Source organism: Anastrepha ludens, chromosome 6, assembly GCF_028408465.1.
Source record: "Anastrepha ludens isolate Willacy chromosome 6, idAnaLude1.1, whole genome shotgun sequence".
Classification (NCBI taxonomy): Eukaryota; Metazoa; Arthropoda; class Insecta; order Diptera; family Tephritidae; genus Anastrepha; species Anastrepha ludens.
This window is the reverse complement of record NC_071502.1, coordinates 44,682,169-44,691,542: the sequence shown is the minus strand read 5'-3', so window position 1 is coordinate 44,691,542 and position 9,374 is coordinate 44,682,169. Positions and strand designations below refer to the sequence as shown.

At 36.5% G+C, this 9,374-nt stretch overlaps 1 protein-coding gene across 5 annotated transcripts; it reads right to left on the bottom strand.

Annotated features, from left to right (window-relative positions):
* Positions 1 to 5,894: 5,894 nt before the first annotated feature.
* LOC128868246 (sulfotransferase 1 family member D1-like) lies at positions 5,895 to 9,077 on the bottom strand. 5 transcript variants are annotated; one of them, XM_054110106.1, is made up of 6 exons: positions 9,023 to 9,077; positions 8,929 to 8,958; positions 6,949 to 7,283; positions 6,747 to 6,879; positions 6,282 to 6,679; positions 5,895 to 6,159 (listed from the first exon to the last, which is right to left on the bottom strand). In XM_054110106.1, the coding sequence occupies exons 1-6, from the start codon at positions 9,065 to 9,067 to the stop codon at positions 6,015 to 6,017; spliced, it is 1,086 nt and encodes a 361-aa protein (XP_053966081.1). In that variant the 5' UTR covers positions 9,068 to 9,077; the 3' UTR covers positions 5,895 to 6,014. The 5 variants fall into 5 exon arrangements, with proteins under 5 accessions (XP_053966081.1, XP_053966083.1, XP_053966084.1 ...); XM_054110108.1 differs by having other exon boundaries at positions 5,895 to 6,156; XM_054110109.1 differs by having other exon boundaries at positions 9,026 to 9,044.
* Positions 9,078 to 9,374: the final 297 nt, after the last annotated feature.

Here is a 9,374-nt window from a genome sequence, read left to right as displayed (position 1 = left end):
TTCAGAAACGCATTATAATGCGCAACGTACTTTTGCAGTGTTGGCAATGCGTTCAGAAATGCAAATATGGCAGTACTGCAAATGCATCGCGTTCCAAAACGCCATTTTTGTATCAAACGTCACGCATTATTTGCAGGAAAAATTTTAATACTGCCGCTGATTACGCTAATATGATGTCTGATGAAAAGTGAGTATAAAACTATTTTTTTTAGCTTTTAATGCAAAGATATATTAAATATACGTTATTGAAATAATATTTTATTACATTTTTCCTGATTTTAGCGATTATCTAAGTACATCGGAAGTAAAGTTGCTTCTCAGTGTCCGACTGAGCATGGAAAGTGAATTTGCTTCAGGGAGGAGGAAAAAGAGTGTTTTGTGGAATAAGGTGGCGGAAGAAATAAAAAAAAGTGAAAAAAGATTTGAAAATAGACGGGCAAATCGCGCAGCGAAAATTTTCTAATTGTTTCAAAAAAAGTTTTTTTTTTTTTTTGGAAATTGGAAAAGTAATGAATTACAATCACAATAAATTAAGAAGCATTAGCGTCTAAGAAAAAAAGATTTATTTTTGGGAATTTTTCGTTTTAATGAACATCTTACTATATGTGATCTTCTTTTTAGCTTTACACGTCTTTTTTTTCTTAAATTTAGCAAAAAACTATCACTTTTTACTTCAAATATATCGTCAACAACTAAACTCAATAATACTTCTATTTTAGTGTAAAACGCGTTCATAAATGCAACAAATCTTTTTGCAAATCGTCAACAAATCTATCAATTGCATCACTTGTCACATTGGCAGTGTTGCCAGCGTTGCAATTACTGCGCATTTATAATGCGTTTCTGAATATACCCAAGAAAAGGCCCCGGTGTTAAAACCGTCTGTAAGCCGCCGAACTTTCTGGTCGAATTTTCGGGCGTTGTTCCTATTGGCCAGCATCTCAAGCTTCTCGCACTCGTATTTCGGCCTCTCGTTTCTTCTGTCGGATAATACGTCTTCCTTTGTTAGCTTTCTGTAGCGATCCCACATGGCTCGCGTTGCGCCCGATCGCAGCGTGGCTCTATAGGCGGCATCCTTTCTTTCTGCGGCAGCATGACATTCCTCGTCGTCAATATATTTGCAAGTATATAATTGGCGCGTACTCCCTTTGGCTGAGCTCCTTCTGCTATTTGTGGTGTGCGTCTTGATATTGTTCCACAAGTGGAGGGACCTACAATTTCAAGCCGACTCCGAACGGCAGATATTTGTTTTTTATGAGGAGCTTTTTCATGGCAGAAATACACTCGGATGTTTGCCATTGCCTGCCGAGGGGCAAACGCTATTAGAAAGCACTTTTTTTTTCATTTTGGTGTTTAACCGAGACTCGAACCTACGTTCTCTCTGTGAATTCCGAATGGTAGTCCCGCAACAACCCATTCGGCAATGGTGGCTGCCAATTGTCAAACGACGGTTTTCAATCACAAAGTTGATGGTCTTCCAATACAAAACATCGTCTAACTTTATTGATTTTTTTCATCACTTCTAAGTATCTTTTTGTGGCATAACCTGGTCATGGAAGGGCTTCTGCATTATTTTCCATGTTTTTTCAAACAAAGGACAGTATTGATATGGAATTTGCTCCGATTTGATTGATAGCATTATCAACTTATCAATAAAGTTGCCTGAATTAATGGATCACCGTATGTTAGATTCGAAATTCGACCTCACTTTTTGTCCACAGCAATGCGAAATTGCAAGCTAAAACTAAGCTCTTGTTAGTGATAACTTTCGACAAGCATTTCTTCCCCGATTGTCGGAGCCACTCACGATGTACAGAATGCAGAGGTGTGGCCAATGCCAGCCTGTTAACTGGCTCTCAGTGATTTTTTGACGAAACAGGAGATGTGACAGCGGTTAGCTGATGACAAAACTGATATTGTGTTGGTGATATACGAAAAAAATCAGAAGAATTTTGCGGACGAGTCCCCGGCGATAGGCTAGCCAAATTTACCCTCACTATTTTGCTTGGGATGGCCAAACCTTGTATGTAATCTATCATCCGTGGAAGCTACTAAGCCCTATGGCGTATTTTCAGAATTGGATGACAAGCTTGCCGCAGTATCTGGCAAGAATGATAGAAACAAAATTGCATCTATCAGAGAGTGCGTGACGTCACATCGGTGCAGTTGCAAAACAGAGAGAGAGATGAAAATGCGAACTAGAATGCAAGAAGAAGAAGAAATTACTCAAGCAACACACGAATAAATTGCACAAGTGCGACGTCACACACACAGCGATTCTCTCAAATTCGCCGAGAGCAAAGTAGCGGTATCACGATCGGTGGCTCCTTATTAATCTCTCCATCGTGGCATCTTCTACATATCATATTTTTGTTTTTTCGGGTTTTCCCTAAAAAATAGTATAATTTGTAATGACTACATATGTCAAGATAAAGCACGCACTTATTTTACATGGTAATTCAATGTAATATCATCAAAAAATAAAAGTTGGCCATGTAAATAAATTTTGCTCGCCTTTCATTTATGAATTACGGACCAATGTACTATTAATTCAATTTCCGGTCTTAGTTGTTGCTGAATTCGAGTTATTTTTAGAAATATTTACATACAATTTTTATATTTAGAAACCAAAGCAAAATATTGTATTTATGCATGTATATATTTGAATTTCATAAGCTAACAGTTTTTGCTATATCAACTTTTTTCCCCTCTTATATACGCTCTGTTAACTAAAGAGCTTTTTAACAGCAAGTTGGAGCTTTATTGTAACATAGCTTTTCTAAAGAAATAATGTTTGCTTGCATATCAACCCTGTAGGAATCAAAACCAAATTTTGGTGTCTGAAATCAAGGAATTTGATGTTGGAAAATACGAGAGACACTAATTAGAGAGAGAGCCTTTCAAGATTATTCCAATAACTTACATAGTGCCAGTACTTCGTAACGGTAAACTTTTTAAATCCACCAAGGCAAGCACAAACAAAACGAAAAGCTTCTCGCAGCTGTCAAGAAAGGGTTTTTTCTAATAGCGGTCGCCCCTCGGCAGGTAATGGCAAACCTACAAGTGTATTTCTGCCATGAAAAAGCTCTTCATAAAAAATATCTGCCGTTCGGAGTCGGCTTGAAACTGTAGGAGGAGGAGTTCGGCCAAGCACCCAAAACGGGTGTACGCGCCAATTATATATATGTATAATAAATAATATACGAGGTGTGTTCAAAGAGTGTCGCGAATTTCATGTTTTTTTTTTAATTATTTACTTATTCATTAATATCTATTGTGCCCCTTCAAAGTAATCCCCATGAGATATTATGCACTTGTGCCAACGTTTTTTCCACTCTTCGAAGCACTTCAAAAAATCATTTTTCTTATCTTCTTTAGCTCCTTCTTCGATGCCGTCTTTATCTCGTCAATCGTAGCGTAGCACCGTCCTTTCATGGGCCTCTTTGGTTTCGGGAACAAGAAAAAGTCACACGGGACCAGATCTGGGGAATACGGTGGCTGTGGCATCATTAGTGTGTTGTTTTTGGCCAAAACGTCGCGCTCTAGCAGCGATGTGTGAGCAGGGGCGTTATCGTGATGCAAAAGCCAATTTTTGTTCTTTCACAAATCCGGGCGGATTGCTTCGCCCAAAGTGCACATAACTTTCAGGTAATATTCCTTATTGACCGTTTTACCCTGTGGCAAGAACCCCTGCAATCGAAGAAAACGGTAAGCAAAACTTTTATATTCGACCGAACTTGGCGCGCTGTTTTCAGTATTGGTTCGTGCGGCAGCTTCCATTGAGATGATTGAACTTTGGTTTCCACGTCATAACCATAAACCCACTATTCGTCACCAGTTATGACCCTCTGGAGCAAATTTGGGTCATTGCGGACAGAGTCCAACATTTCATTAGCAATGTTCATGTGATGCTGCTTTTGGTCGAAATTTAGCTGTTTTGGTACGAATTGGTCTCATGCTCTCATTGGTCTCATTGAAAAAAATCGAATGACACAAGCTAATCGATTTGTCTAGGTACTCAGCAACTTCTCTACCGGTGATTCGACGATTGGCCAATATCATTTTCTTCACTTCATCAATTTCTTCGTATGTTGTTGAAGTGCTTCCGGAAAGGCGTCCGGCACACCGGCACGCTTTTCGTCGTTCACATCATCTCGGCCTTCTGAGAACATTTTGTACCACCGATAAACGTTACTTTGGTCCAAAGTAGCTTCTCCGTATGACACAGTCAACATTCGAAATGCATCCGTGCACTTAATTTCGTTTTTCAAACAAAATTTGATACAGGTTCTTTGATCCATCTTTTTGAATAGGTAAAAATCGAAGACGAGGCGAAATACGTGCAAGCAAGGCAGCTGTAAACAATTAACTGAACATTCAAATGGCCGAACTCATCTTCATAAGTGAGAGACATGAGTACCAACGTATCACCACAAAAAAATCGAAATTCGAATACACGTATCCTGCGAAAATTCAAAATTCGCGATACTTTTTGAACACACCTCGTATATATAATAGGAATAAAATGTACAGAAGTTATCAGAAATATTTGATGTAACCCTACATACTATTTACGTGTATAACATAGTAAATCGTGCGAAAAATGAAAATAGACCGGCCTCAAAACCTGAAAGTGGAAGTCCACGGAAAATTTGTGATCGCACCGAATGTATTTTTTGAGAAAAGTAGCCGCAAACCCCGTGATTTCAAAGGTAGTTAAGTATATAACTAACATACTCCGATAAGCTTGTGAAGAGATTATTATGAGACGAGCCCTTAAAAGGGTTATAACTGTAAATGGGACTTAGATTTATGCTTACCGCCCCAAAACCGATGACACATCGAGCGACTATTAAGAGAAAGGTGAAAAAGACAGAAAAACTTGTCAAAGGTCGCTAAAAAATCAAGTCCTTTAATGAAATTAAAAAAAAAGCCTTTTTTTCCTAATTTTTTTTTTTAATACTTGTAAAATTAAAAAAAAATTGGTGCTCTATTTTAAATTAATACTTTGCGAGCGAAACAACAACTAACATTCGCTAGTGTTTGGCTCATGAATACTTTTATTTTTTAATTTATTAATTTGTCCTCTAATTTAATAATTTTTCTATGAAAATACAGTTCATTCTTCTACAAAAACGTATAAATCAAAGTTTAGAACTTTGCGAAAATTAAAAAATATCAACAAACTTACATCGAAGTTTCTCACTTTTTAATAAAAATTGTTATAAACGTTTCGGGTATGTAATTTTATAGTCAATAGAGTTTTGATAAGGTGTAATTGTGAAGTGGCTGATAAATCGCGACGTTTTCAGACAATTTTTCTTTTTGGCGATCTTGTGCCCTTTCTCCATTTAATGAATTCCCGAAAGCAACCAACACCGTCAGTAAAAAAAAAATTCTCAAATATCTACACGAATTTTGAGTCACTTGGAACTCAGACTTTATTAATATACTTATACTTTATAATAAAATTCGTTGGGCTATAAAACTACGTACCCAAAATGTTTCTAAAAACTCTGATTAAAAAATGTACAATTTTTATGAAAATTCGTCGAATCTGTTTTTTAAATTCCACAAAGTTTGAATCTAGGATTTAAATGGTGTTTGTACGAGAATGAACTATATTTTCATAAAAAAATTATTAAAATTAAAGGAGAAAGAAATAAATCGCTAAAACTTTTCAATGAGTCCTGCTGCTTTAGTTGCTTAACGCAGTTTGTATATGAACTGGCACTCGAGTCATCCCTTTCAGAGGCGGCAGAGCGAGTGAAAATAAAAATTTCTATCAAATGAGTAAACATTTATTGGGAAATCGGCTAATATGGTAAAGTTTAGTATATTTGCAATAAGTCAAATAAAAAAAAAAAAAAACAAAAAAAACACAAAAACAAAAATTAGTGTCGTTATTTACAATTTTCCTTGGAATGTTCCCAACATATTTAATTAAAAAAAACTTATTTACAAAATATTCATTATATACAATATTGCTTAGCTTAATTATAAGAAAAGTGCCCTTAATATTTTGAATAATTTGTAAAATCCTCAATAGTCAGTTGGTAGTCTTTCAAATTATCCTCCGTCCAGTCATCAAATTCCTGTATAACTGATTGTGGCATTTCGTCCTTATGACTGCCAACTATGCCACGGCGTACAAATCTGCTTTAAAAGCAAACAACCGGTGAGAATATGAAAAAATAATTAAAATTAAAATATCATTCAAATTTAAATAATAATAAAAATCGTTTTTAAGCCTCATATTGCATTATTTTCTACCTTCTTACCTAAATTCGTCCACCTCTCTACCAGCTGCCGCCTTCATACTTTCAAACTCCTTGACATGATTGCAAGCGGGGTTATCCTTCATTTTGTCAAAAGATAGATGTGCCACCAGCTGCGACAGTTGCTCATCTTTAACTTCACGCCCCAAGAACTTACACACATCCTTAATAACGCCAGCCAAATCACGCTTCATGCGCTCATAGCTGGTGAAAAAGATTTCGGGTTGGTTGCGCAATTGCCAGAAGTCGAGCACATGTGGCCAGAAGGGATTAAAATTGACATAGCCATCGATGTAGGAATGCATAAAGTCCTGCTTTGTGCCCTTATACCCGACCATACCGCGCCAATGATGGAAATATGAAATAGCTGCATCTTTCGGATTACGGAAGATGTAAATGATCTGGAATGTACGTAGTGAATGATGAACAAGTTTACGAGGTTTGTATAATTAATTTATTTCATAATACTTTTGGCTTCTTGGTCCACACTTGTTTCGGCAGCAGCCAGGCGGGTAAGTGAGATTTTATCAAACGCGGTGACGGTAGATTATTAGCAGCTTCAATTGTGTCATGCGGTACATTCGGTACAACTCCATTGAACCTGAGGAGAAATAATGAAGTGAAACAAATTAGAATTTGTTACTCAAATCTACTTTTGTTATTTCCTCACTCCAAAAATGGTGAACGTAAGGTGAGATCCTCTGATTTTGCCTTTTCAAAATCGAAATCGTTCAATATTAACCATGTCATCTCCTGTGCCCAAGTGGTGCCACATTTGGTGCTTGTGACAATCCAAACATCATCTTCGCGCACATCGAAATTGTACACACGATCGAGAACGGGTTGAAAGGTGTCGGCCAATGAGCAATAGCGATTCTGCCAGTTCCCCACGACATCTACGCTGGGCTTTGAAGTGGCATAGATCGATGAGTAACCACCGCTGATGGCTAGTTTTTCGATTTGTTCGAATGGTACGCTTTCAGCGTAGAACGTAGCATTTGGCATCTGCATATGTAAGAAATTGATTTCTTTTACTTTAAAATCATATAAGCAAAAATTTTATTCTTGGTTGTTGTTGTTAATATATTTTTAATTCCAATTTCGTTTGGTATCCATGTTGATATCATAAGTGTGTGAATAAGTATTTAAAACTATTTATTGAAAATTTAGTCCTATGTAATTTAAACTATATTTTGCAAGAGCACCACTTCCTCATAGTGCTCATTTACCTATGCCTATAGTGGGCCGCCGTAGCCGAATGGGTTGGTGTGTGATTACTATTAGGAATTCACGGAGAGAACGTTGGTTCGAATCTTGGTGAAACACCAAAATTAAGAAAAACCTTTTTCTAATAGCGGTCGCCCCTCGGCAGGCAATGGCAAACCTCCGAGTGTATTTCTGTCATGAAAAAGCTCCTCATAAAAATATTTGCCGCTCGGAGTCGGCTTGAAACTGTAGGTGGAACAACATCAAGACGCACACCACAAATAGGAGGAGGAACTCTGCCAAACACCCAAAAAAAGGTGTACGCGCCAATTATATATATATTATATATACATATATTATATATACATATGTATACATATATAGTGTTATATATACATATATATACATATATAGTGTTAAATCAGCCAAATGACGCAGCAAATGGAAAAAGTTTTCAGTATATTTCCAAAATCAGGGGAGGAGCGGGAACCAAACGATATCGGGGCTAATACAGTTCTCGGGCATTGTATGGAGTTCTCGTTTGTTGGAAAAGTCAAAAAAATTTCAAAGGTTCTCAAAAAAGTTTTCAGAAAAATTATGGTCAAAAAGTTGAGACTTTTAATGAAATTTTGAAAAATTTTGTACAAAATTTGAAACTTTCTCTCACATACGCCACTTGGCGTGAACTCATCAGGACACTTGTTGCTGTTATTGTAGTTATTAAATCGTATCGTATTGATTTCATTTTGGGGTTTTAAATAATTTTTTTTTACCTGAAAATGTTCATATTTCATTCAAGGTTTAAATTTTTGTAATGATGAAGTTCACGAGCGAGCTACTTCTGGATATTTATAAAAATCACTTTAGAAATTGAAATAGATGGGAGTCAACAAATTATCCCCCGAATATTTCACTGCCGATATGTTCAACATCATATTCATAGGCATTTGACCGATCTTCCCCTGCAATTTTTGCTGAACATTTTTATGTTGTCCTATAAATAGAGGAACCTGCTGCTATAATTTTATGTCACCTCCGAATGGCAGATGTTTTATTATGAGAACTTTTTTCATGACAGAAATACACTTAAAAGTCTTCCATTGCCTGCTGGTGGACTACCGATATTGGAAAAACACTTTTCTTAAATTAGTTTTTTTATGCCCACCCGGTACAATTGCCATCAAACTCGGTGCAAATCATATGGCAGGCTCGCACAATCTCACTCGGTTAAGGTGTGTGACAAAATTACAAAGAACTCTGATTAATTTCTTTGCACTGTTCAATATTTATATTTTTAGATGCGTGCAATGACCGACTTTTGGTGTTGACGCATACTCGTTTTTATAAAGCACAACTACATTAAACCACAACCAAAAATGCATACAACTCTTGCGACCAGTGCTGCGTTCTTCTTCCCCTCACCAACTTAAATTACAAAGCTTACATTTCCAGGTTCTAGTCGCTCACTTATGCGCTAAAAATGAAGTTAAAAGATACAAAGTAAATAACTATAATCAATTCCAAAGCGAAATTTCTACCACTTTACTATATTCCGAGTGTACCGTACGCGACGATTGACGCATAAATACAAACTGAATTCGAAGTTTCGCTCAAACGTTGCAAGTCCATGCTGAGAAACAGTTTGAAAAAATACACTCGTATGGTATGACAAAAAAAAAAAAAATATGAACAAAACGCATAATTTAAATAAATACAGTATGGTGTAAAGGCAATAAAGAGAGTAAAATAATATGAAGTTAAGCGACAACAACAAAGATAACTGCGCGTATGCTTTGACTGGGTGTGCGGCGGCGTTACTAAAAACGATAATGAGGGCTTCTCAAAATATGTAGGCATATTGTAATACGAGTATTTTTAAATAACTGCGAT

Bases quoted from the DNA above. Each gene is read 5' to 3' on its own strand.
- LOC128868246 (XM_054110106.1), bottom strand. From the start codon at position 9,067: ATGCGTCAATCGTCGCGTACGGTACACTCGGAATATAGTAAAGTG. The intron at 8,959-9,022 runs GTAGAAATTTCG...CTTCATTTTTAG, and splicing joins ACTCGGAATATAGTAAAGTG to CGCATAAGTGAGCGACTAGA. The intron at 6,680-6,746 runs GTATTATGAAAT...CGTACATTCCAG, and splicing joins TGTGGACCAAGAAGCCAAAA to ATCATTTACATCTTCCGTAA.